The sequence below is a fragment of the Bidens hawaiensis genome, unplaced genomic scaffold (genome assembly GCF_021521415.1).
Source record: "Bidens hawaiensis isolate Kalapana, Puna unplaced genomic scaffold, B.hawaiensis_p1.1 tig00009067_1, whole genome shotgun sequence".
Classification (NCBI taxonomy): Eukaryota; Viridiplantae; Streptophyta; class Magnoliopsida; order Asterales; family Asteraceae; genus Bidens; species Bidens hawaiensis.
In genome coordinates this window covers 585,100-613,008 of record NW_027491664.1, presented here as the reverse complement: position 1 = coordinate 613,008, position 27,909 = coordinate 585,100, and the positions used below count along the sequence as shown (strand labels likewise).

At 34.2% G+C, this 27,909-nt stretch overlaps 2 protein-coding genes and 1 pseudogene across 4 annotated transcripts; all 3 read left to right on the top strand.

Moving 5' to 3' along the window:
• The first annotated feature begins 239 nt into the window (after nt 1-239).
• Nucleotides 240-7,403, top strand: LOC143530967 (putative alpha-mannosidase At5g13980). Its single transcript, XM_077026373.1, has 6 exons — nt 240-282; nt 4,330-4,427; nt 4,515-4,627; nt 4,708-4,792; nt 6,939-7,058; nt 7,146-7,403. The coding sequence occupies exons 1-6, from the start codon at nt 240-242 to the stop codon at nt 7,353-7,355; spliced, it is 669 nt and encodes a 222-aa protein (XP_076882488.1). The 3' UTR covers nt 7,356-7,403.
• A 2,991-nt stretch (nt 7,404-10,394) lies between these two features.
• On the top strand, nt 10,395-15,095 carry LOC143530941 (splicing factor U2af large subunit B-like). 3 transcript variants are annotated; one of them, XM_077026351.1, is made up of 13 exons: nt 10,395-10,544; nt 11,507-11,790; nt 12,035-12,151; nt 12,522-12,595; nt 13,136-13,206; nt 13,302-13,346; nt 13,446-13,505; nt 13,603-13,663; nt 13,749-13,861; nt 13,938-14,384; nt 14,455-14,605; nt 14,685-14,752; nt 14,843-15,095. In XM_077026351.1, the coding sequence occupies exons 1-13, from the start codon at nt 10,395-10,397 to the stop codon at nt 14,978-14,980; spliced, it is 1,779 nt and encodes a 592-aa protein (XP_076882466.1). In that variant the 3' UTR covers nt 14,981-15,095. The 3 variants fall into 3 exon arrangements, with proteins under 3 accessions (XP_076882466.1, XP_076882467.1, XP_076882468.1); XM_077026353.1 differs by lacking the exons at nt 10,395-10,544; nt 11,507-11,790; nt 12,035-12,151; nt 12,522-12,595 and adding exons at nt 12,686-12,701; nt 12,862-12,946; XM_077026352.1 differs by lacking the exons at nt 10,395-10,544; nt 11,507-11,790; nt 12,035-12,151; nt 12,522-12,595 and adding an exon at nt 12,635-12,946.
• Nucleotides 15,096-24,388: 9,293 nt separating this feature from the next.
• Nucleotides 24,389-26,030, top strand: LOC143530918 (scarecrow-like protein 15 pseudogene; annotated as a pseudogene).
• The last annotated feature ends 1,879 nt before the right edge of the window (nt 26,031-27,909 follow it).

Here is a 27,909-nt window from a genome sequence, read left to right as displayed (position 1 = left end):
CCTCGAGCAAACTTAAGAAGAATGCCCTCAATTGGTGGAATGGTGAGAAGCGCACGCTTGGCGCTGAGGTTGCCATGGCCTTGCCATGGGATGACCTCTAGAAACTTATGCTCAAGAAGTTCTGTCCGAAACTTGAGATTCGGAAGCTGGAAGAGGAATTTTGGAATTTGAAACAAGAAAGTGGCAATGACATCGCCTACAATGATCGTTTCCATGAACTGAGCCTTCTTATTCCCCACATGGTCACTCCACTTAAGCGTGCAATCGACAAGTACATCTCGGGTTTGCCTATGGAAATCCAAGACTCCGTTCTAAGTCGTGACCCTCAAACGCTTCATGATGCCATCACCCTAGCCGGTACCCTCACCGAGAACCACGTTAAGGCCGGGACCTTGACGCGGAAAAATTCCAAGAAGCCCAATGATAAGCCTGCATCCGAGCCCACCAAAGAACCTAAGCCCGAATCTCCCAAACCCGAGTCTTCTAAGCCCGATTCATTCAAGCACAACAACTCTCATCATTACCGCAACAATAAAAGAAAGTCCAATTCCCAAAACTATGTCTTGGCCCAATCGCAAACCCAAACCACCAAGAAACCCTACACAGGACCCCACCCATTATGTGATACGTGTAACTTTCACCGTTCTCCTAACCTCAAGTGTCGACAATGCACCCATTGCAATCGATTTGGTCACCTCATTACCACATGTCGTGAACGCAACCAACTTTTCATGCAACCATTTACCTCACCTCTTACCCAACCCTTACCTTATGCTCAACCATTTACTCAAGCACCCTCAACTATTAGAGCTTGTTACAATTGTGGAGACCCTAGCCATTTTCGCAATGCATGCCCAAGACTCGCACACATGAACCAAATTCAATCCTACCCAACTCAAACCGCTCAATATCAAGCCTACCAAGCCCAAGTAAATCAACTTTAACCAATCCAAGCTCAACCCATCCAAGCAATTCAAGCCCAACCCATCCAAGCAATTCAAGCATAACCCATTCAACCAATTCAAGTCAACCAAATTCCAATCAACCAACCAACCTCAAGTGACCAAGCTACTCAAGGGAAAGTGTGTTACATCAACGGTTCCCAAGTCTAATCCTAACCCTTTATGAAGACATGCTACGCAAAAGACTTTTCTTTTATTTAGTTCTTTTCATTTAAATCTAATGTATTAACTTCATTAAATCTCTAGTTTTATTATGAATAAGAATTATGGTTATTTATAATGGTATTCAATCTCTCATTTATTCCTATCTTGTCGTTTATTACAATATATATTGTTACACAATTTATTATCATGATTTAAATGGTCTATGACCTGTTATTTACCGGGACAATGTGCATGGTGATGTGCATAGTTATCTAATAGTACCGTATTTGTAACATAAACTACCTATGACCGATTTCCTACAAACATGTTGGAAATTGGGACTATGAACATGTGTTGTACATAGTTATCTAATAGGAGTCACATATACAAATTTTATTTCGATATACATGGCTACCCAAACCCTCCAAACTCACCTCATTCTCATGGTACTCTTTTCTCATCCGATTTTATAATCCTGATTTCGAGCCTCATATGATATTATATTCCTCTAATCATGTGATTCGTTTTATATGTGAACCTGTCTATGTGAATACTTATTCGTAAATTTTGTTGTCATCTTAAGTATTTCTATTTATTGAATTTCAAAATTCCCTCTATCTAATTATTTAATTTAGTTATTATTACTTTTGATGATTAACTTAGTAATTTCGTTTTATTTTGCAAAAGTTTTACTAGCTATTTATACTAATCAAATTTCACTCATTTATTTATTTATTGCTCTTGCTTAGATAGTTCCATTTATTTATCGACTTAAAAAGTTTTTCATTTACCTTGTTTTTCGAACCCACACAATTGGACGAACCATGTGCATCATGCGACGATCTAAATAATTATGAGTGCAAGCATAATTATCGAAATCCTCGCCTGGAACTCATAGTGAATACGGTTGTGTGTCATAACTCGGAACCTAGGGTGATTTTGGGTAACGGTACCAATATCGATGTGATAAGGGCATGGTGGATACGCCGCTGGTACATCCTATATATAAGTGTCCTTATTATGACTTCCGTTTGTAGCGTTATTTGGGTCACCTGAAGATCGGTGTTATATTTAAAAAAAAAATCTCTTCACACTTAACCTTATTTCTCTATGTTATGTTTTTCTATAATTTCGGGACGAAACTTTCAAAAAGTTGTGAATACTGTAACATTCGTCAATTTTCGGACCCGAAAACCCGAATCGTTTAAATTCTTTTATTATTATTATTTTTTTTATTTGATTTTAGTTATAAGATTGTACAAAATCCACCCCTTAGCTAAATTTTACCCACTTTTACACCCACCACCTAAGTGTAAGGGCTATTTTGCAAAACCATCAAACAAACCATCTTCTTCTTATTACCTCCTATCACCACCGACGCCTCCCTCATTCTTGGCCCTCAATTCTCGGCCAAAATCACGAAATTGATTTCACCAAATCATTCTTTGATCCTTAGCGCGTTCCACCGACACTTTAATTATGGAAATTGTGAACTAATTGACAGCCAGTGACAACTATGACTCGTTAATAACGAACCGCGGCTTAGCCATCCTTAAAACACTATATAAACTCGATCATATTACAATTAAACTTGCCCACACATCCCTCATTACCTCGCAACCATAAACCCTAAGTCAATTCCATCAGTTGAAGCCGTCCCGACCCTCATCAACCTCAAGCTTGAGCCGCAAACCCTAGTTCATCGATCTCCCTTAATCCATCATCATTTCTGGTAACTAATCTATGTAGTTAGGTCGTTTTTAGTCAACAATTGATAACCCTAACTCAATTTGAATCAACGACAATCAATTATACGGATTTAAATTCTAGGGCTTTGAATTTGGGGAGGAACATAAACTGCGCTTAATGGGTTTATATTTAAAGTTTCCTTGATAGAACAAACTAGCGCGCTGGCCTGATGGTCAGCGTGTGTTTTCTCAAAGTATTAAACCGGCCTGGGGCGCTGGTTCGAATCCCCCAAGCCCGGTTTTGATGTTTTTACTTATTATTATTATTTTTGTTTACTTTTAATCAAAATTTTGATATTAATACATGTTTATATACTTAAATATGCATTTTCTTCAAGAAACGAACTCCGGGTTTAATGTTTTTCGTGTCATTTGATTTTTTCTAACCATGCATCATACATATATATAGATATATGTTGTAAAATAACAATAAATTCTTTTTTTTTATCGATCCCTCAAATGAGACGTGTTGTTATCTTACCAACGCTCAAACTATTTTTATCTCATATCTTTCCGTCAATATATTATTGTATATAATACTTATTTTATTTATTAAAATCAATAATAATACTGATACTAGTAATAATAATATAAATATGAATAATAATAATAACAGGTCAACAACAAATATAAATATAATAATAACCCTTATAATTAACGAAAGTGTAGCTATTAATGTTTTAATGTTTCACACAACCATATCGAATCCTAAAACCGTCATAAGTTGTGTTTTATAATAACTTATTATTATTTTTTTATTAATTAGTATTATCGTTAACAACTAGGAACCTTCGTTCACGTTTCTCGAGGAGCTTGGCGATTTTATCTTAATTTTTTTAGCGTCATCCCATCTTCTTTAATCCACTCGTCAAGGTGAGTTTACATATCCCCCTTTTTACCACTTTACAATTTTGGGGGTGGCATGTATACCTTATTTAAATTACTCATTTTTATGTCCACATCTATTTAAAACACAATTCAATATATGTTTATGTGTGATTATTGCATGCTCTATGATAATGCTCTATGTGCTTAATTGTTTATTTTATGCTTGGTGGTTGGTATCTCATCCTCATCTATCCTCATCTAGTATGATCATACATTTACCCAAGTACATTGATTTCGTATCAATAAGAACGGGTCCACATCTATTTAGTTGTTTACATTTTCATAGAAATAGTAATACTCATCATTTACATATGAATTGTGGTTTTTATCTATATATGTATCTCAACTAAAACTTATGTATTCTCACCAACATTCATGTTGACAAACTCTATTTTATACATGCTACAGGTACAAGTAATTTACATTGATCAAGATTGAAGATATTAGTTTTACCATAGGTTATTTATTTAAACAATAAATATGATGTAATTGTTCTGTTTATTGAATTTGTGTACTTGTTTTGATATTAATGAATTAAATAATTATTGTCACTTTAATTAGTATCTTTCGAGCTACTGTCCAATCAGTATGTTACGCCCCGGCATGTTCCGCCTTTGGTCGGGGTGTGACAAGAGCTTACTGGGATTTTGATGTGAACCAACCAATTGCAGGAAATTATTATCCTGTATGTTTTTCTTTCATTTGGAATTTTTTTTGTATATAACTCAAAGTTGAACTTCATGTATATAACTCAAGTTGGATTATTATGTAGATAAATCTTGGAATTTACCTAAAAGACGAAAAAAGCGAGCTCTCGATTTCAGTAGATAGATCCGTTGGTGGATCCAACATTGTTGATGGTCAGTTGGAGTTGATGCTTCACAAGTATGTATTTTATTGATGATGTCATTAGCTCTCACTTAAAAAATACACATATATAATTTTATGGATAATTGTTTTTGTAGGAGACTACTGTATGATGATGGAAAAGGTGTTGCAGAAGCTCTAAACGAAACAGTTTGTGTTGGTAACGACTATAGAGGATTAGCTGTAAGCGTTTTCTTTATTTTTTATTTAATAAGTATTTCTTAATTAATGTCACACCCCCATCTTAGGCCCAGGCGTGTGACTCGATAGTTGGTACCACATTTGTAAATAAATCAGAGTTACGGTTGATAGCGGAAGACTTGAAAACTTAAGGATCAAAGTTATAAAATATTTACATTATAAAAGATGGAAACAAGTTTCATTTGTGTTTACTTGTTTTAAGTTTACAAAACCACCATTTTAGTTATATTAACATTTAACAAAATTATTCGAGCCATCGGATTCTTGAGCCTTCGTCCTTTAGCTCTAATCTTGGTTACCTGCAAAATGTTATAAAAATACGTCAGCAACGAATGCTGGTGAATATGCTGACGCGAAAATATTTTCTTTTACTTTGTTACTCCTCGAGGGTTACGCATGCCTCGGCCCATCTTGGCTTAGGAATAACAAAGTTAAAACAATATTATTATAAACTCGAGCCTCTACCTAGGTCACCCCAGCAAGACACCGCAGCGTCCCGACGTACTTAGGTACCATAAATATACACAAGGTCATTCTCACTCGAACATACTTTGGTTCGGCCCATCGTGGCTGGAGGTCGTGACCAGGCATGGTGCGATGTGCCCACCGCATTTTACCACATATGTAAGGATCCAGACAAATGTATACAGCCTGAGGGCTAGGCTTTTACTCTTATTAATAATGTTTTTAGAGACACTTAGTCTCATGTAAAATTTTACACAACACGTTTGTTTATTTGAAAACAAGTTTGTAAAAGTAGGGCGTATTCACCTTTGATCGGGATCGGTTTCCAACACCGTCCTTGCGTAATATTTCTTGCTATCTCGCACCTATAGTACGAGTATAACTTTCATTAGTCGGATATACAATCCAGCTTAAGACCTTTAGTCTTATTATCTCGATGAACCTTTAGTTCATTTCTTTTACTTTAAAACCTTTAGTTTTAAAAGTAATATTTATAAACCTTTAGTTTATTATAAAAACCCGACGTTTCTTCTTCTCTAAGAAACGTATTCTTTTTCTTTTATCATATAAGAATATCCTTTATTACTTATGTAATATTCATAACAAAGAATTATATATATTTCACACATATATATATACATACACACTTCCATATTTCTTTATTTTCTTTTCTTTGTTATATAATTTCTTTCCATAAACATCGAGCATAATTCCGACTTAGGGCATTAAGCCTTTATAATATTTTATTATTATTTTAGTCGGGTAGTAAGCCTTACCTTTCCTCGGCTTAATATTTCCTAGATACTCAAGCAGCACTTCTACGCCACTTAATCTTTTCAACACTCGCTTTGATCGCCACTTCACTTTGGCACGCTTCTCGAGACACCAACTTTTCACGGCACGCACTTCGAGATGATCGTCGGGACGTCAGTACGGGATCACCTTCTTGATCGGAACGTCGTCGGGGAGTGGTACGAATATCGAGGTGTGGCACGTTTATCGAGGAATCGGGGCACGGTTTTCGAGGTGGATCGTTGGCACGAATTTCGAGGTGTAGTGAGAGAGTAGAGAGATGATTGTATGCTGGATTTTGGTGTGAATTGTGAAGACCCCGGACCTGCTATTTATAGGAAAAATCTTGGATCCTATCGCGATACGCGATAGGCTCCTAGTCACCCATCGCGTAGCGATGTAGCTACGCACAATCACAACGTAGGTCTACCATGTGTTGCTACGTGGCAGACGGTGTGCCACGTGTTAACACATGGCGGACGATGTGCCACGTGTTGCCACGTGCCGTGACACGTGACGAGAGGTGTGCCACGTGTGGACGCGTGGCAGTCTTGTGCCAGAGGTGTCGGGACACGTCATCGCGATACGCGATGACATAGGTCCAACCAGCGATCGCGTATCGCTGTTGACCCTTCCAGAAGGTTTGACCAAGCCCCATCGCGATACACGATGGCTTGTCCCTTGTCCCCATCGCGTAGCGCGATAGGAGAAGAATACAGATTTTTCATTTTTAACTTTGGAGTTTGAATTTGACAGGATTAGTCCCTTAACTTTGGAGAGTTGTCATTTTTGGCCCAAAATTCCCGTGATGTTACAATTAATCACTTTAATAATACTACAATACTGTCTATGTTGGCACTTGTACGTACAGGTTCAAGGGAAATACTATATTAGAATCGACCCGCTTGGAGAGGGCGCCAGGTGGCGCCGAACGTATGGTCAAGAGATCTATTCTCCACTTCTTCTGGCCTTCACTGAAGTGACTGAACAGGTGACATATAAGTGCAACTTTTTAGTTTTCCTTTGTAGATTCATAAATAATTATTTTATTTTATAAAAATTGTATCATGTTTTACAGGATGGAAATGAGGTGACAAATTTCCAGGTGTTAAAATCTTCAAGAATGGACCCCACCTACAGCCTCCCTGATAATGTAGTATTGCTAACACTTCAGGAGCTTGAAGATGGAAACGTTCTTCTCCGTTTAGCACACTTATACGAGGTTTCTTTCCGCCTTTTTTATTTTATTTTATATTTTAGTTTTCGTTTTCTAAAATACCATAAATGATAAAAGCTAAGCTTAATAAATTTGGTAGTTGTTAACACTCCATTTGATTTGATGTTATTAAAAATATATTGGTATCATATTTTTGATGACCATTATAATATTGATTTTATGTATTTTCTTTACACTAAGAAGGGGAGAACTGAGAAGAAAGGGGAGAACTGAGAAGAACTTTTGTCTACCAATAGCAAGGTGCAGTCTTTTTTACAATATTTTTTCATTTTTTTTTTATTTTCAGTCTTGTAGCTACACAATTAAGAAAATTGTCATTGTATGTATTCGGCTGACTAATTCGGTGTGTTCGTATATACAGCTTAGGTGACAAAAAAAGATATGAGATCAATGATTTCATCTGATGTTTCTTTGTTCCCAACTGACAACTCTAAAAGGTACCATTATTCATTTAAAGTGTTAGGCTGATATGTATTTTTGTAATAAATGATGCTTACATATTTGATGTGAGATACCAAGCGTTCGACTAAGGTGAAAATATCTAATTATCCGCTAAATGCTTTTTATTAGCAAACTCATGTATATGTAAATTATTTAAGTATATAAATTATTGTTTTGTAAAATGTTTTATAGATTATTTTTTCGACTTGCGTGTCACATGACGAAACTACTATATAATAACTAAAACGTTTCAAATTTATTAAACATTGTACAGATTATAAAATGGATAAGCAACTTTTAACCTATATATCATTTTCATATTTAAAGTCAAATTTTGTATATTTTAAGACTTCGCATCAAAGTGGTATCAAAGTCTCTATCCAAGAGACTTCACATTTTTTCTCTTTTCAGTTTTATTTAAAATAACTTCTTTGACTTTATACATAAAGGACGGAAAATATGTAAAAATCTCTCTTTTTACTTAAAAACTTTTTAAAATTTAAGATAATGGTCAACTATTGAGACAAATACATATTTTTAAACTTTTTCTTAAACAACTATGCAACACTCTTACCAAGACAAATACTTTTTCATCAATGTAATGTTTCTCTTCATTCACATTAGATGCATAATAATTATTAATTAGTAATACTTATATTTTAGAAACATCAATATAAATAGGTTAATGGTGGAAGAGAGGGTCGTCTATAGGAGCTTATGAGCTTGCAAAAGGTGTTGACGAATTAGTAGCTGAAGAATATTGATTAAAAAGTTACTCTACTACTTTAAATTGTTGAATATACGGTTGTCTTATCTTAATAGGGATTGTGATATTTCAAATACAATATCAAATTTTGTTTGATGTAATAAGTTTTTTAAGTATTTTTTTTCATCTTTTATCTTTAATGTCATATTTAACTTACTAGAATACGTAGTATTTATTTGATTTATAAAATTTCATTGATTATATTTATTAATATGGTTTAGAAATAAAATTTTCAATATGTGTCACATGGGCATATATATACACTAGAGTTTGTAAAAGGGGAGACGCGGACTTATGTTTGATGAACATGATTGTAAATTGAACCTGGTGTTAACATAATCGTAAATGGAAACTACAAGCGACACGTGTCTAAACCAGTTCATTTGAGTTACTTGGTTAAATGTTAATTTGATTTTTAAATTTTATTTATTAATATGCTTAAAATTTTATTTTTTCAACCCGTGTGTCAGACGGGAATATAAGCTAGATTAAATTTGTTAATGATGGGTTAAAGGTTTTTAAAGTTGTAAAATACTACAAAGTCAAATCCAGATTCTTGTAGATGAAAACCGTTCAATTTGTGGCTTCCGAATAATATTCTTGTAGAAATACATTGCGATTGTAGCATGTAGCTTAATTTGAATAATTGTTTTTGCTTATCACCAAGTTTATTTTAAAGCGCAAATCATAAATTATAAAACGTTAAACGTTATAATAACTTTGTTAAATGAAAACAAAATGGTGGTAGTTGACCATGTTCACTCAAAAAGTAGAAATTAATAATTCTGAATCATTTAACTTTGAATTAGTAATTTTTTCTTCACCCAAACAAAGTTAAATCAAGATTTGTGATTAAAGAAGGTTTTATTGGGATTTAAAGTTTTATTAATTATTATGTTGTTGATTGTTTTTCTTTTATTTTTCATAATACAGTGTAATATACTTATTTTTTTCAATTTTAATAACATTTTTTATCATGCCTAGTAATTCAAAATTTAGTATGATGTTTTTGTTAAAATCTTTGTCCAAACTTTTTTAGTTTTTCATAAGCATTTTCGATTTTGTCTTTGACAGTCTTATATACAAAAAAAAATATATATTTCTAAACTTGATAGGAAATTTAAAATGAAGCACATAAACATAAATTGACTTATTATGTTTACTTTATCCCCTTATATTTAAAGTTAAATATTTTTCAAATCGTTAACCATACTAATTATGATGTAATTTTGTAAATGATAATATCTTTTAAACTTTTTTGTCACCCGATTCAAATGTCAAAATGGATTATTCGATGCGAAAAATCTTTAAATACAAACATCATACTCTCTATAACAAGGTGTTTCTTAATACAATATATTTTTAATTGAATATTATGGTTATATGTGAAATTGATTTTTATAAATTTTACACATTTTATTATATATTGTTATATATATGTTTAAGAAAAGACATTTCAAAGGTCAAAATGGATTAATCGATGCGAAAAATCTTTAGATACAAATATCATACTCTCTATAACAAGGTGTTTTATGGTTATATGTGAAATTGATTTTTATAAATTTTACACATTTTATTATATATTGTTATTAATATTTTTAAGAAAAGACATTTTCTCAACGGGCATATAAGCTAGTGAATAATAAAGAAACGCAATTAGAATTTAGAAGTCTCCCGAGGCGAGTATTACTTGCGGCAACCGGCCAAGGCCAAGCCCAAGCCTAGGGTATATTAATATCATATAAATAACATAAGTTATAAAAACTTAATAATTTACAAGCCCTAAAATTATTAATTTCAAGTTTTCAACACAACAATAATACAATAGATAATTGTGGGGACAAAGGAAGGAAGATCTGAGAATTTATCAAGTACGAGAGAGCATGATGGATTACGAACAAAGCTACGAAGGTAACAACAACAACAACAACGTTGAACAACACTTTGCCGGCGGTGGTGATGCATCGCCTGAGGTCGGTGGTGCTAACAACCACGCCGCCGTAACGGAAGACTTCTCCGATTCTAAGTCACAGGTATCCTAATTATCAATTTCTATTCACTCCTGGTTTAGATTAATAATATTATTATTATTATTATTCTATTGAATTTAGATTGACTCATTGATATTGTTTGTTTTGAATGAATGATAAGTTTTGAGATCATATATATTTTGAAGAGTTTTTCTAATATTATGAATTATGAAAGTACATTCAACTTTGGGCTCTGTTAAGCTTTTGTGGGACAAACGGACGGTTCACGAACATCGTGTCTGTGTTCGTTTATTAAGGAATTGAGCTTTTTTTGTGTTCGTTCGTGTCCACTCGTTGATATTGTAAACCATGAGCATGTTTGGGATTGAGTTTGAAAACAACTTATTGGCTTATTGGTTTTTCCAAAAAGCAATAAGTTAAAAACGTGTTTGGCAATCACAAAAATCTTTCTTCTTTTAGTTTTTTAAAAGATTAAAAAGCTGTTTTTTTAAAAGCCATAAATTCTGGCTTTTCAAAGTGGTTTTTTGAATAAGTCAATAAGCTGTTTTGAAACTCAATCCCAAACATGCTATATATTGATTTTATATCTATTTGTGATTTAGGGTTTTGAAATTGGATTGATGGAAGCTAAATTGTTTTCTTAATTTTGGTTTGGAAGGGGTGGTGGTTTATTTGAGCATAAAAGGAACTACTTTAATTTTGAATGTTTGATGAGTTTGGAGATCATGTGATTTTTAGATTCTTTGAAGAGTTTTCCTTAATAAGTTAGGTGATATTTATGCCGGTACATTGAACTTATGTGCCCAGTGTCATGTGTGACATGCTTGAACGTGTTGTAGTGATAAAGTTGTACTTGTTAGGAGTGATATTTGTCAATGCGGTTGTAAGTTTTAATGCGTTTACCATTAGGACTAGGATCATTTAGAAGTTTGGAGTAAGCTTTTTTTTTGTATCTTCGTATGATATTATGTGTGGATATTAATATTTTCTGTTGTATTTTGCAGCGTGGTTCTCGTGACGATGAAAGAGAATCTTCAAAAAGCAGGTCAAAGGACAGGGAAAGGGGGCGGGATAAAGACCGTGATAGGGATAGAGAGAGGGACAGGGACAGAGATAAGGGAAAAAGCAGAGACCGGGACAGGGAAAAAAGCAGAGACCGGGACAGAGAAAGGGATCGTGACAGAGATCGTGATCGGCATAGAGACCGTTACAGGGAACGGAGTGAGAGAAGGGGAAGAGGTGATAGAGATGATGATGATGACTACCGCAGGAGTCGAGATTATGATAGGTGAAATTGCATCTTTTTTTACATGGCATTATTTTCTTTTTGTAGTGTGTTAATTTTGAAAACTTCATCATATATATGCTCATTTTCATGGTTGATGGTTTGGTTTACCTCTTTTATCTTTATTTGATGCTTTAAAAGTTCATTTTAGTGCATTTCATCAAGTTAGTTTCTGCAATACTTGTCTAATTGTGAATGATTTTATCTACTAGTTCAAGTTTGTTCTGATTTTGTAATTTGTTTGCAGGCGGAGAGATTATGACAGAGACAGAGAAGATAGACGCAGTAGACATAGATCTCGCTCTCGCTCAAGAGCTAAGTCTGAACATAGATCAAGGTCACGGTCTCGGTCACGCTCCAAAAGGTAATTTTTAATCATTTTCGTTGACTTATTCTTCTGTCCATGTATTTTCTGGTTCAGTTATAGCTTTAAGAAACGCAGTATGCATTTTTATAACAAATGTAACTAATGGTTTAATACTGCAAAGAAATATCTTTTACAATCCAAACTTCTTTCTTAAAAGCACCTCTTTACCTAATATGCTTCATGAGTAATATTTTTATAAATTTTTAAAACTTGTTTATAACTACTTTAATTGCTAACGGTGGATGGCATATACACCTTTAGTCATTGATGGCCATCTATTTCACATGTGTTATTCTGTTTACTGAAACCTGTAATATGCACACATATATGCTTATGAAGTTTATACTTATATTTGGTGTTTGTACAGCAAAAGAGTTAGTGGTTTTGATATGGCTCCTCCAGCTTCTGCAATCTTGGCTGGTGCTGCTGCTATTACTCCAGGTACATGTCCAACCATTTGTAACTAAGTTAAATATTTTGATAACTTGTCATTTTTGTCTTTGATATAGTGTGGAAAAGTCGTACCAAAATGCGTGGTGTTATTTTGGTAAGCAAATTTACTTGTACCAACAAAGTCCCAGTGTCATCATCCCTAAAATATTCAGAAATTTATATTCTTTACTTGGTGACATAATCTTGAACTGAGAGGGGTTTTTGTTTTGTTTTTTGTTTTGGTGTTTTTTGTTTGTTCTATGTTTTGTTTTAAGTCTAAGAAGGCAATTTTGGGCTACTAGCCCCACTGCTGAGAATGGGTGTGAGCCGCTTATTTATACAAGGAAGATCAGTGCAATGGTATGATGTGTCTTGTTCGTTTTCAACTGGGAATTGCTTGTTTTGGTAGCTTTACATCTGCTGCACGAATGTAGATTAAATAATTTGATAAACCTTCTTAAATTACTGGTTCATTATCGTTATGGTTGAGTGAGAGAAGTTTCATATTAAATACTTTATCCAGAGACTTAATTTTGTGGGTTGTTACAGGTCAAGTCCCGGTGCCTTCCTCAGTCATTCCTGGAATGTTCCAGAACATGTTCCCGTTGCCATCTGGCCAGGTAATTTATTTATCTATTATCTATTCAAGATTATCCGTACCTGTAACTTGTTTTTTTTACTTTATTACATTTTTTATCCTTGTGTTCGTTTGCAGTTTGGAGCTCTTCCTGTTATGCCAGTTCAAGCAATGACTCAGCAGGTTGTATGACATAGTTATTTTTACACTTCATGTGTGTGTGTGTGTGTTTTATTTTTAACTTTTGTTCTGATTGAAATACTTACCAATAATGCAATTCAGGCCACTAGACACGCAAGACGGGTTTATGTCGGTGGACTTTCACCATCTGCTAATGAACAGGTCTCTCTTAAACTTCATGTTCTATAATTTTATATGTAAATTTTTAATTTGTTTTCCTTGTTGGTAATATGTAAACATTCTTCTTTCTTTTTTGCAGACTGTGGCTACCTTTTTCAGCCATGTTATGGCTGCAATTGGTGGAAATACTGCTGGTCCAGGTTAGTATATTACATGTTGATTTAAAACAAAGCAGCGGCCTTTTTAGCTTAACATTCTAAAATGAAATTCTTTAAACATGGTCAGGTGATGCTGTTGTTAATGTTTACATTAATCATGAAAAGAAGTTTGCTTTTGTGGAGATGAGATCTGTTGAGGAGGCTAGTAATGCAATGGCTTTGGATGGCATTATATTTGAGGTATCTTCTACTATTTAATAATCTTTTTATATAGTTATTTTGCTAATCTTCGTTTTCATGTTTGTTCTCATTGCAGGGTGCACCTGTAAAGGTCAGGAGACCAAGTGATTACAATCCCTCACTAGCTGCTACTCTTGGTCCAAGTCAACCTAATCCCAACCTGAACCTTGCTGCTGTTGGGCTAAACCCTGGTTCAGCTGGTGGGCTTGAGGGTCCTGACCGCATATTTGTCGGTGGACTTCCTTACTACTTCACTGAGGCTCAGGTTAGAGAGCTATTGGAGACTTTTGGGGCTCTTCGGGGATTTGATCTTGTGAAAGACAGAGAGACTGGCAACTCAAAAGGTTATGCATTCTGTGTGTATCAAGATTTATCTGTCACAGATATTGCTTGTGCAGCTCTGAATGGTATCAAAATGGGTGATAAAACCCTCACGGTTAGACGGGCTAACCAAGGTCAAATCCAACCCAAGCCTGAACAGGAGAGCATACTCTTACACGCACAACAACAAATTGCATTGCAGGTTCGAATATGTACTTTATTATCATTATCATTATTATTATTTTGTTATATTAACATCACTTTGTTTGCAGAAATTAATGTTGCATCCTGGGGCAATTGGCATCGGCACACCTCCAACTAAGGTTCTATCTTTGACACAAGTGGTAACTGAAGAAGAGCTCGTAAACGATGAAGAGTATGAAGACATATTGGAAGATATGAAAGTAGAATGTGGAAAATTTGGTAAGATGGTGTTTTTATTTCAATATGTGATATTTATGCCAGATAATAATTCATGATCTGAAACGTTATAATTTTGCAGGTAGTTTAGTCAACGTGGTCATCCCACGTCCAAATCCTAATGGTGAACCCGTAGCAGGGGTTGGCAAGGTTAGCTCACTCTTTTAACTCTTTTTTATTATCGTTAATCATCATTAAAACAAACTTACAATTAGTGGTTGGTTATTTTGATCTGTGTAGGTTTTCTTGGAGTATGCAGACACGGAGAGTTCAACAAAAGCTCGGGCAGGATTGAACGGAAGGAAGTTTGGCGGGAACCAAGTGGTGGCGAGTTTTTACCCAGAGAATAAGTTCAATCAGGGAGAGTATGATGGATAACCATCTTTAGTGTTTGTTTGTATTACTATCATAAATGATAATAATAATAATATTGTCTTCCGTTTTTGTTTTGTTAAGAGCATAGAGGTGTGTGATGTCTGTCTTGGATATTTGATTATAAATTATAACTTATGTTGTCTATCTTGGTTTTATTTATTTTTCTATCATTATCGTACGTCCTTGACTATCTCAACAATTGTCTAGATTGACTTTTTAAAGTAAATGTTTGAAACACTTCAATGATTTTTATGCGATGTGGTTGATAAAAGATTGCAAACTTTTTATAACTTTAATTTGATCTACAATTATTTTGTAAATTTATAGTCACTCCTTTATGATATGTCCTGTTTTTATTTTTATTTTTCACCATCTTTCTATTTTGAAACTGATTTTCGTATCATTTTGAAAGAAGTGTTTTTTTTTTAATAAAAAATTGGAAGATCATAACATTAAGTACAATTCATCATAAAGTATATGAAAGCAAACAAAGCCAAAAGAAGCATCCCAAGTTCGGATAAAACGACTATAAGCCGGACCGCTAAGGTCCCAAATAGTATATTGGCTTGCCATGATCTACATTAATCAGTGTGAATTGAAGAATTCAAAGAGCGATTTGAAAAAAAGAACGAAAAAACTTGTATGTAACATCGTGTATAATATCTCCACTCTCAATAGTTACATACAAGTTTCTAGAACATAGAAAACAGGATGTCCATGACGTGTACATGTCGGATGAGCAAATTATTATTGTGCCGTACTATTATGGAAGAAGATTCGGCCAAAATGCGGACGTTCGCGGGAATTAAAAAAATGGATTTACTTTCTTTTGGTATTTTGACCAAAATACCATGACTCCTCGATCTCAATCAAATCCTCTTCATTGATGATTGAATTCAGTTCTCTAGTCTCATATTTAGTAAGTCCCGAGCACTTTCTTATATATCGAGGATCATTGAAATAAGAAAGAATACTATTTCTACGGAGAATACCATTTCTGGGGATTTCAATTGCTCTGCCTGAAGGTATTAGTTGGTTCTTGGCTTCTTGAATCGAGTCAAGTGGGATGATGACTCTATTTCTTCTCCACTTTGCTAATAAATTAGAATTTCACTCGAGAATGCCCATTATTTGAGATTACAACGACCAGTACATGTCGTTCTATTTAGTTCTGAATAATAAGAAATACTATCTCCTTTTTACTTTTACTAGAAAAATACGAACTAAAAAGTGTGTGTCTCACTTGATTATTAGTTATTGAGGGGTTAGAAATTCGCTTAACAGAAAGAAAATAATAATTCATTTTTTCTTGATTCTTGTGGATCGAACATGGGCCTAGACTTGCTCTCCATGGCTCCCCTAATAATATTCATACATGACTTGTTTTTAATAAGAAATGAATATTACCATATGTAAATTCAGGGGCAATGTAGCCTAGGTATCAAAAGCCTAAAGGCAATGGAAGGTGTAACATTACTACCACTTCTGATCTATGAGATATGAGTTTGGGATGAATTAGACGACATTGTTTGGATACTAACTGTAAGGCGATAATGCGGAAGCAACAACACACAAACATATAGAAAACGATATACACAAATTATCGAAAATAATAACAATAGACGACACAAGGATTATACATGTTTCGGTCCGGGGATGGGGGGCTACATTCACAGCCTCAGAGGCTAAAAACTAGGTTATTTCATTATTCAAATGCAAAAGTTACAATTACAACATATGACCATAAAATAAGGATTAGGGTTTCGTATCTTAGCAAACAAGAAACATATGCGAACCTAATTAACTTAACCCAACCCAATAGTTTCACGAACTAAAAAGAAACCCAAAGCCCAAAGCTTGGATTCACCAATCCGAACACTAATCTTGTTAACCTTTCCTCGACTGATGAGAATTGAGAAGCATATTGACTAACAGTTGTTATCTAAATATGAATAATGGATTAATGGCCCGAATATTTGTTGGGCCACGATATTATTTTGAATAAAACAACCCAAAGGACCATTACAAATTATGCTATTGTATGGTTAACTAGTATTAAACCATTAAAAAAAGGTAACATTGAAACATTTATCGAATCCGTGTGTTGATAGGCCCGGGGCGTTGGACACGTGCTTTGTGGTGGAATTGTTAAACCAGACGAAAAGTAGACCGAAAAACCTCTAATCACGGCCATTTGTTACGGCTTGTTAACACGTGAAAAATAGACCGAAAAATAAAACACAAAAGATAATAACTAAGTCGTCTTTTAACCGAAAAGTTGAATGGGGAAGATTGGCGTAAGAACGTTGAACAATACATGCATGTTGCAACGTGTAAATTTACAAAATTTAGACTAAAAACGTTATATGAAAATTTTGTAAAAGATGAAAAGTATTAGATAACAAAGTTGAAAGTAGAAAATTGTTGATTCTAAAAATGAAACTTACTTTGTGACAAACTTGTAAAAAAATAAAGATGTAGATAAAATATAAAAAGTATAAAATGAAAAATTAATGAGAAAATTGAAAAAAAAACTAAGCACAATGTACAACTTGTTATGCACTAAAACCTTTACAATTGTAATATATATATAATTACTTGTCCCATAGAAGATAAAAAGATACCTACCCTTTTCTACCTTTTGCCTCTTTCTCTTTACATATCATAAATGAATTTAAAGTAAAAGTGTCTTTAAAATGAAAAAAAAAAAGATTTTAAAAATCAACAAAGACTTCTTGTAGCTTTCCTTAAAACCAATAATATATGTTCCTTTTATAAATATTATTCGACATGATATATGTGTCACATCTTTACGAGTTTTTGTCTTACTTTTATCTCATAAGGTATTATGAGATTGTATTATACTTATATTTAAATTGGTATTGAAAACTGTATAAATAATAAAAGCATAATAAAAAATAATGCATATATGTGAATATCTATATAAGTGATTAGTGGATGAATGATTAAAAGGGGAATGGGCAGGGAATAATATGTTTAATACCACTTTCATATAAATCTATCTTTTGTAATCAACAACCATCTCCCTTTGGCCCATCTTCTTTCCAACCTTAATTGCTAAGTTTCTGACGTCATTAACTGAATATCCTGAGACCAATATAAACAACACCATAAGCACAAAGTAGGGCTAAGTACGGTTCGGTTCGGTTTAGTTATTGGGTGAAACCTAAATCAAAACCGAAGTAGTCAATTATTATAGTTTCCTAACCGATCGGTTTTTGGTTACTCGTTTATTCGGTCTTCAATTATTTTCGGTTTCGGTTTTCGTTAATTTCGGTTATTTTCTTGTAGATTCAAAATCAAATAATGAACTACAATAATTATTCACGTTCCAACTAATATAGAATAATAAGTCTTTAGTCATTATTATTCATGAATAAATTTCCATATAGAAAAGATTAGAATATAGAAAAGGTATAACTGATTACCTTAACAAAGAATGGAGGTGATGAATTGATGGGTTTGAGTCTGTAGAATAAAGAAAAGGCATAATCGGTTCGGTTCAGTTTTATTAGGTTTTTTTTAAATGGATAACCTAACCGAAACCCAAAAATCGGTTTTTCAAATAACAAAAAAAATTATCCTTCGGTTAATGCTTCGGTTCGGTTTTTTCGGTTTGGTTTTTTTTCGGTTAATCAATTTCGGTTCGGTTTATTCGGTTTTCTGCTCACCCCTACCACAAAGTCTTGTATTCAAGTGTAAAAATGTCAAAAACAAATTTACTGAAAATTTTAATCAATTACTAATATAGTTAATTATTTTTTACTGAAATCTTTTGGGAAATAAACTTTAAACTTGGCATCATATATACACGCAATAGGTTGAACACACATGGACAATAACAATACAAAAAACTTGTAAGTACACACATATAATTTGCACGGTTGGCCTAACGAAGCGACACGATTTGTAGGTTAAACTTTAAAATCTATACCGCAACATTTAGAAAGATATTGCTGTCACAATTTGATTGACAAGCAATGAGCATAGAAACGTAAATGTTTATTTTATTTTAATTTTTAAATCACATTTAATGTCCTCAAAAACATCTTTATAAAGTGGTATCACTTTAGCTTTTTAGCTCTCTATCGTAAAAAAAGACTTAAAAGGGAAATAAATAAAAAAAAAACATAAAATCAAAAGCAAAAAAGTTACACCGAAGCTTTTAGTTTTATGATTTTATCAATCGTTATTGCATATTACAAGTATATTTCATAACATGACTTTACTTTTATCATAATTTATTCGAATAACTGTATCAAAAGTATATTTTTAATTTAACATCTTTATAATTTACATGTACGGATCTCAGATATCTCTTTTTTAATGTAATAAGCTTGAAGAAAATATGTAACTTGTGTAAAAACTATACCCAAATGTATCCAACTTCACACATAAAGTTGCTATCGTAAGATCCCCAAATACATATAAATATATAATAAGGTTTTCCCATGTTCCTTACATTAAAAAGAAACTAGTAAGTTAGCAATTGAACGATGTCTACTCAATAATTATAGCATCGAGACGATACGGTACGGTACGACACTCAGTATAGCAATCGAAAGAGAAAAACCAACTAAAAAATAAGAGTTAAGTGTCATTTTAGTATATGTGGTTTGGCCAACTACACAACTTTAGTACCTATTCTTTATTTTGTGCAAATAGCTACCTTTTAGTACTTTTTTTAGCATCGCTTATTTTGTTCGTTAAATCAAGGTTAAATTGGTAATTTCCTTTATTTTACCTTTTCCTTTAATCAAATCCCCCCTTTATATCTTCATTTCTAACGTATCATCGTCTCTAACCCTAAACCACCTACAATATCAAACAAACAATATCAAACAAACGAATCACAACTAAATCACTTTATTCTCTCCACCAAATTTCTTTCTTTTCATACATAAATGGAGGCACTTCCACCACTGATGGAGGCATGGAGCTACTGGTTAACGGCAAAGTAAATTCGGCGAACATCCGGTAGAAGCCCACCCAAACGACAGAGGCGACCGAGCATCAGATTAAGCGAAATCGGAGATCAACACACGTACGATAATGTGTTAACAAACCGCAACAATGGAGATACACTTAAAGAACGGAATCCGACAAAACGGAAAGCAACCGGAAAAGCATCGGTGTCCTGATTCCACTACTTTTGCATCTGATTCAGATGACGACGACTAGATTTCGTGGCATCATTAAAAACTGGGTTTTGGTTTGCAGGAGAAGGCGCCGATGGTGGATTCAGGAAATGATAGCCGGAAAATCGAGTGGAAGTTGTGGCTCAAGGGGGGGGGGGAGGAGAGAGAGAGAGATAGACAGAGACGGTGCAGATGGTAGTGGAGCCTAGCAGTGATGCAGCAGTTTTGATTGGCAGTGGTGCTGGGGATGGTGGTTGGCGGTGGCGGGGTAAGATCTCTTTTCAATATTAAGGGGGAGATGTGGTGTTAGACATGGAGAGAAAAGGGAAAATGCAAAATTATCCAATTACCCTTGACTTAACGGAGGAAAATTAACGGGGTTAAAAAAATACCTAAATTGCAAGTTTTTTGAAACTTATGTAGTTATTTGCACAAAATAAAGAATAGGTACTAAAGTTGCATAGTTGATCAAACCATAGATACTAAAATAACACTTAACTCAAAAAATAAAGTAGTGATATATGTCATGGTAAAAAAAAAAGAAGCATATCTTATTTATATTTCAAAGAAAAACGAAAAAGATAACTCAAAAAATAAAATCCTAACATACCAAAAAATATATTGACATGTATTCGGTTTGTGAAAAAAATTAAACTAAAACCAAAGACAAAGAATAATTAAGCAAAGACAAATAAAAATAAATTAAACTAAACTTAAGCCATAAGAAAACAAATAATTTAATGGCAAACAACAAAAATTAAACTAAAGTATAGGGACTGATATTGACAACTCTCAATTTCCAATTGTAGTAATTACGTTTGCTATAATATATAGTATAATATTACAATTTACTACACATAGTCATGACTCAAAGACGAAATTACAAGGGGGTTTAGAGGGTCTATTGAATGACTATAAAAAATTGTATCAAAGTGGATGCATTTTGATCATATTAACCATGATTGTTTTTAAGAATATAGTGATTATAAAAAGACTTATTATGTATTAAGATGTATTTTTCAATTATGCTTAACACTATCACCTGTAAGGTATAAACTCATAGGAAGAAAACGTGTTAACGTGATTCATACAAAAGAATTACTCTTTATAATACGTACTATTACTTCAAGTTCAACTTGATTTCTTTAAGCTATAACTTGAGTGTCGAGCGTTTGTTGACATCTCATTAAGTTGTATACTGTTTCTTGAGTTTTAATCTAAAGAAACGAAATGAAACTTAATCGATTTATATGTTCTTGATTAATTTATTATGTGTGCATATATATTTGAAAAATAAAATGAAGTTATTTACTTGGTAGTGACGGAAGAATATATTCGTCCAATCATCCTTTTTACCTTTATAGACTTGTGGACTACTTTTGTTTTCTCCGTTTACTTCTTTTCTTTAGGCACACAAAGGGGGCCATGTTTGTTAATTTTACACTTGGATTTTGATTGGATCTATTTAACTATATATAGCATAGACAAAATTTTAGTTAGTTAAAAATAAATGAATCTAAAAATGAGACCATTCAAACAAGTTATGTATTTTTATGTTTAATACTTGTTAATTTATCGTAAACAGATAGAGGGGCATGTTCACACCATGACTATATAGCCATATAGGAACTAGTTTCGTTTTTATTAAAACAATAATAAAATAAAATAAAGATATTTTATTTATTTATTCGGAAAAAATAATAGTATCCGATCATGTACATAAACGAATAGATATAAGAAAATAAAACTTACTTGAATGTAAGATGATTCAATTTGTTGTCTTCTTCGAGTGGAGTCTTGGATTTGTTATTGATTGCAATACTTGAACAAACTACATTCGTTAACTTTGGTTAATCAAAACTCAATCTTATGTGTAGTCCAACTAATAGAAATGAAGAGCCCAAGTTAAATAATATAATTTATGTAGCCCCAAATCTAATGATCCAGTTCGTTTTTTTCATGGTTTCAAGTACAAAATGCAAACAAAACATTCGGTGCAGTTTGAAAGTTCCTAAATCTGCCAAAAACGTTTGTAAGCATATAACAAAACCAAATTGACGACCAGTTTTGACGGCTTCATGTTTTTCAACCAAACAATGAACACATCTCTTTAGTGTATTCATTAATGTATAAAATACAATTAGATACTAAAAACTTTAGAGTAAACACCAGTTTATACACTAATGTGATTTTATATAGTACTGTATATTCATTATACACTATATGTAGATTTCAAGCATATTTTTTTTGCATATTCATTTGTGTGCGCATTATACGATGCTTGCTTATAAGCCTACCGTTGACTACAAATACATAAATTCCAAGGTATATATAAACACTTATCAATTCAGCATATATAACATGAGGGAATTTATTAAAATCGTTGCCTAGATAATTCGACAAAATATATAAACTGGGGAGCGAAAACGTTGAAATCGGTCGAACCCATCTATTCAAAGCAAGTGAGCCGATACAAAATATTAAAAGCTTGGTTTGAATCTGTTTGAAATTTTGAAAATTAATTGTTTTTTACTTTTTTAATAGAAACAAATTATTTGAGATGAAATAAAGATCACTTCCAACAATCAATTCATTATACCGCCAAACTGATAAAACCGACCAGTCTATCGGAACCACCGACTTAGCCGGTTGGATTTGTGATTTACCTATACCGTAGTTACAGTTCAATATGGAATTATAATAAAAATCGGACGCACCCAAATATTAACAAGTATTTTATGCAAAATAGCATCAGAGAGTAAACTCAAACACCCTCTGGTGCTACTTCTAAACATACACAAGCGTTTATTATAAGACTATAACTCTAAACCACTTGAAGAGCACAGTATACGTGCACACTTTGATCAGTGGTGAAGCTTGGACATATACGTTGAGGGGGGCGGCCTCAGTATGTATAAAAAAATTTAGAAACTAGAGGGGGCAGGATCAAAATGTATAAAAAAAAATTTAGTCGAAAATGGGTAATTCACACTATGTATAAAAATTTTCGGCTGGAAAAGGATAAATTTACACTACGGAGCGAAAAAAACGGAGGGGTTGGGCTAAAATTTCGGTCAGAAACGAGAAATTTACACTATGTATAAAAAGTTTTGGCCGAAAAAGGATAAATTTACATTACCGAGCGAATAACGGAGGGGGCCGGACTCAAATTTTGATCGAAAATGGGTAAATTTACACTATGTATAAAAATTTTCGGCCGAAAAAATATAAATTTACACCACCGAGCGAAAAACGGAGGGGACCGGGGCCACCCTTGGCCCCAACTAAGCTACGCCTCTGACTTTGATAGCAGTAGACTAACTATTAGCCCTTTGATACCTCTTTTTATATACTCGGTATAACGTATTATATAATAATATAACTAGGATTTAGGACCCTCGCTTTGCGGCGGGACTTTAAACCGAACATGAGTGTATATCTCTAGGATTTAGGACTCGGTAGAGCTGGCTTCCCTAGCTATCCTGTTGTGGATTAAATAAACATGAGCGTATATCTCTCCTGACCTATCCTTCAATCCTTGCTTTGCCTTTGATGTCATACATTCTCCCAACGGATGACCAGACCAACGCATTTGGTCTAACCAGATGATCGATCCCCACAATCCTCTTGGTTAATCGATCACAGTCAGGGTTCCATTTCGCTCTTTCTCCTTCATACACCTTAATCAAACCCCTAGATCAAAATAAGTCAAGTAAATATGCTTTTTCTTTATCACCCAGTGAACCACACAAACTAAACATCATCTAGAATTGCACAAACACTTAAATAATATCTAGCACATCAAAATGTATTCATCATTTATTTATGTAAGATTTTGACATTAACTTTATGGTTCAATGGTATGAGGGTGATGGTTAAGAGTTAAGATCTTAAGGTCTCAAGTTTGAAACCTGACTCAAAAGACTTTTCAGAATGATATGTTTTTTCATTGATGATGTGTTTAAATAAATCAGGTATAAAACGTCAAAATTAATATGAACAATTGACATTCCGTTTAAAAAAAAACGCACTTAGCTATTTGGGAGTTTCATTCTAAATATTTTTCACCTATCATCTAGACAACTTTATGCTTTATTTCTTCTCTCCATGGGCATGCACATTGGATCCATGGGCGTCCCCACCAACTAATACTTTTCCTATCATTCACGCGTTTAAAAAGTCTGCAATCATCACCCTTACACACCCGCCCAAAAATACTGTAATTGAACTACATTACCTTTTGATAAGAGTAATGAAACTGCCTTCCGTGTCCTCCCAAAACAACCTCGATAGCACCCGCTACGAACCCAAATCGGTTCTCGACATTCGCCGCAGCCCGCTTATCGACTTCAACTCCTACGATTATAACAACACTAGCTTGTTATTATCATCATCATCAGAAGAAGAAGACAAGAATTATTTTGAATATGGAATGATGAATCAGTTTGAACTTGAAGAATATGATTCTGATTCTCTCATTAGAGAATTAGGTCTTTATGATTATAATTATAATATTAATATTAATAATAATAATAATATTAATCATTTACCCGATCTCCCGCCATTTTTGTATTCTTCAGATTTCGAAACGTTAAATCCATATTTTCCATATTCTAACCAAAATATATTTGAATCGATGAGTCAGCATGATGACGTAAACGAGTTTGATTTTACGGACGATCTGATTATGTTAGCCGAGTGTTTCGAAACTCAGTCGTTCCACCTGGCACAGGAAATACTAACGCGGCTCAATAAGCGGCTTATTTCCCCTAACGGAAAGCCGCTTCAGCGAGCCGCGTTTTATTTTAAAGAAGCGATCCAGTGTCTACTCACCGGGTCAACTCGGAGCTTCCAGAGTTGTACGTCTTATGAGATTGTACAAGTGATCAAAGCGCAAAAGGCGTTCTCAAGCATCTCTCCGATTCCGATGTTCTCTAGCTTTACGGCTAATCAATTGATATTAGATGCCGTGGACGGTGCGATGAACGTCCACGTCATCGATTTTGACATAGGGTTTGGTAATCAATGGGCGTCGTTTCTGAAAGCGGTGGCGGAGAAGGCGGTGGCTCGGAAGGTTAGTTCTCCGGCGGTGAGGATCACCGCCGTGGTACCGGAAGAGTACGAACCGGAATCTAGGTTGATTAGAGATAATTTGTATCATTTCTGTACGGATTTGAAATTACGATTTGAAATTGATTTCGTATCGATTCGAGCTTTCGAAATCGTATCGTTTAAAGCGATTAAGTTCGTAAACGGAGAGAAGACTGCGGTTGTTCTCTCGCCGATGATTTTTCGACGTATCGGTGTTCACTTTGTAAATGATATTCGGCGAGTTTCGCCGAATATCGTGGTGTGTGTGGACGATGAGTTAAACGGATTCGGACCGGCGGTTTTTCGGCAAATGGTGATTGACGGTTTGAAGATGTACACGACGATACTGGAGTCGTTGGAGGCGGTTAATGTCGGTGGCGGTGAGTGGATGAGGTGTATTGAGATGTTTGTGTTGTTACCGAGGATAATGGAGATGGTTGAGTATGGTGGGCGGAATGTGACGCCGTGGAGAGAGGCGTTGGTTATGGCGGGAATGAAGGCGGTTGGGATGAGTCGGTTTGCGGAGTTTCAAGCCGAGGGTTTGGTGAGACGGGTACAGGCTGGAGGGTTCCACGTGGCGAAGCAACAGACGGAGATGGTGCTTTGTTGGCATGATAGGCCGCTTGTTGCCACGTCAGCGTGGACTTGTTAGTAGTTGGTGAATAAGTATTATAGACTTATAGTTGCCTAACTTGTAAGTTTTATCGTTCGTAAAAAAATGGTTAATTAGTATAAAGAGTTATAAGAAAGTACAATATTCGTGTGATTTCGATTTAAAATGGGTTTGAGAGGTGGGAATAATACTTGTAGTCATAGCATCATCAGCAACGGGTTTGTTGACCTCGACCTCTATAAACTCCGACGTGGAAGATCTTTGTTGCTGACGAGAGAGAATGGCGTTGCACGCTTAAGGATCGTTTATGGTGGAAGAAGGCGAGTAATGGGGACCATCGATCAAGAAGGACTTGGAACGTCGTCCGTTACCGGTGCTCTTAGATTTTGAAAAAAGGGATATGAAAATGTGTACTAGATGCATGGTTTTGGTATGAGTAGTGATGTTTGACTTATGATTATTTTCTAGTAAGCTTTAGTTTGAACATTTGAATATATAAACAACCTTGATCAAAGAAACTAATCGAGACTCTTTAACATAATGGCAATATGCGTCCTAATATGTACATTGAATTCATGTTTCGAAGCCATCGGTCATAAGAAATTCACGCGTACGCGCTTACGTACATGAATTAAATCATGACACAAAATCTATTAACTTTAATTTTAGATCTTTTTTTACATAGATTAGGGCTGGCATATCGTGTTACATGATAAGACATGAACACGAAACATGTATAACTATACACGACACGAAAACTTATCGTGTCCTTATATCTCAAACCCGAAGATGAACCTGTTTAAATATTAGGTATAAACGATAAGACACGATAAGAGCTGTTTAGAAACACGAACCTGCAACTGTGAGGAGGCCGGACTGTCGGAGAATTGAAGATGTGGAAAGGTAGACCGAAGAATCGAAGAGTTGTAGCTACCGAAGGTGTGGAGGAAACCCACCGGACTACCGGAGATCCGAAAAGGAAGAATCAGAGAAGGATTTGTGCGGCGTCTACTTTATGTTGGATTGGAATGAGGTGCACGTGTTCAATTGTTTGGTATACAAATTTAGGGTTAAATATTTACGGTGTATAACATATTATATTATTTTATATTTTTATTTATAAAAAGTTCTAATAAGGTAATGACGAGTACTTAACGGGTAAACACGTATTTTACTTATTTAGACATGAAAACTAACAAGTCGATTTGTGTCTACCTGTCTAGTATACGAAACCTGTTAAGGCTATACCCAATACATGTTAAAGTCGTGTAGATTCGTGTCGTGTATTCGTGTATCGTGTCTAAATTGGTAGCCTAATATGGATGTTCTCTCATTTTGATTTTTAACAACCAAACATGGCACAAAACATATTCAAGTCACGATAGCGTCATACATTATGAATTCCAAAAGATGAAAAAAGAGAGATTGACTCCCATGTTAATCTTTTTATCTTACAAATTCAATGTACTGTGACACACTTTTAACTTCAACTCCCACTCTCAATGTTTGATTATACATACGTGTTTTTAAACTTTAATAATCTTATTCTGATTTCTAGAACTGAATAGTAAAGTCTATTAGTAAAAGTTAAGAATAATATGGAGATTCTAAATATACCATTATGATTTCTTTGCATACCCCCTCCAAGTTTAATCACTCGCTCACAAATCAACCACTTTTAAAAAAATAAATATTCATAAAATAACTTTTGATATTTTTATCTTCTAAAAATATTTCAGATTAAAAAATTTTACAATGACAAAATTATTATTTTTTATTATAATTTACTTCTAATAATTTTTGATGTTTTTATCTTCTAATAATATTTCAGATTAAAAAATCTCACTGCGATAACACTTTAAACAGGGGGGCTTGCCCCAATGGCCAGGAACATGATGGATGACCCGGATGTACCGGGTTCGAATCCTGATTCCGACCGGATTTTACCAGAGCATTAAAACATGGCGTGCATTCGGACGAGGTGAGCCAATTGGGTTTTACCAGGAACGCCAAGCCAAACTCGGATGCCAGCGTGGATCCCGATCATGTCAACATAGTTGGCCTGAGTG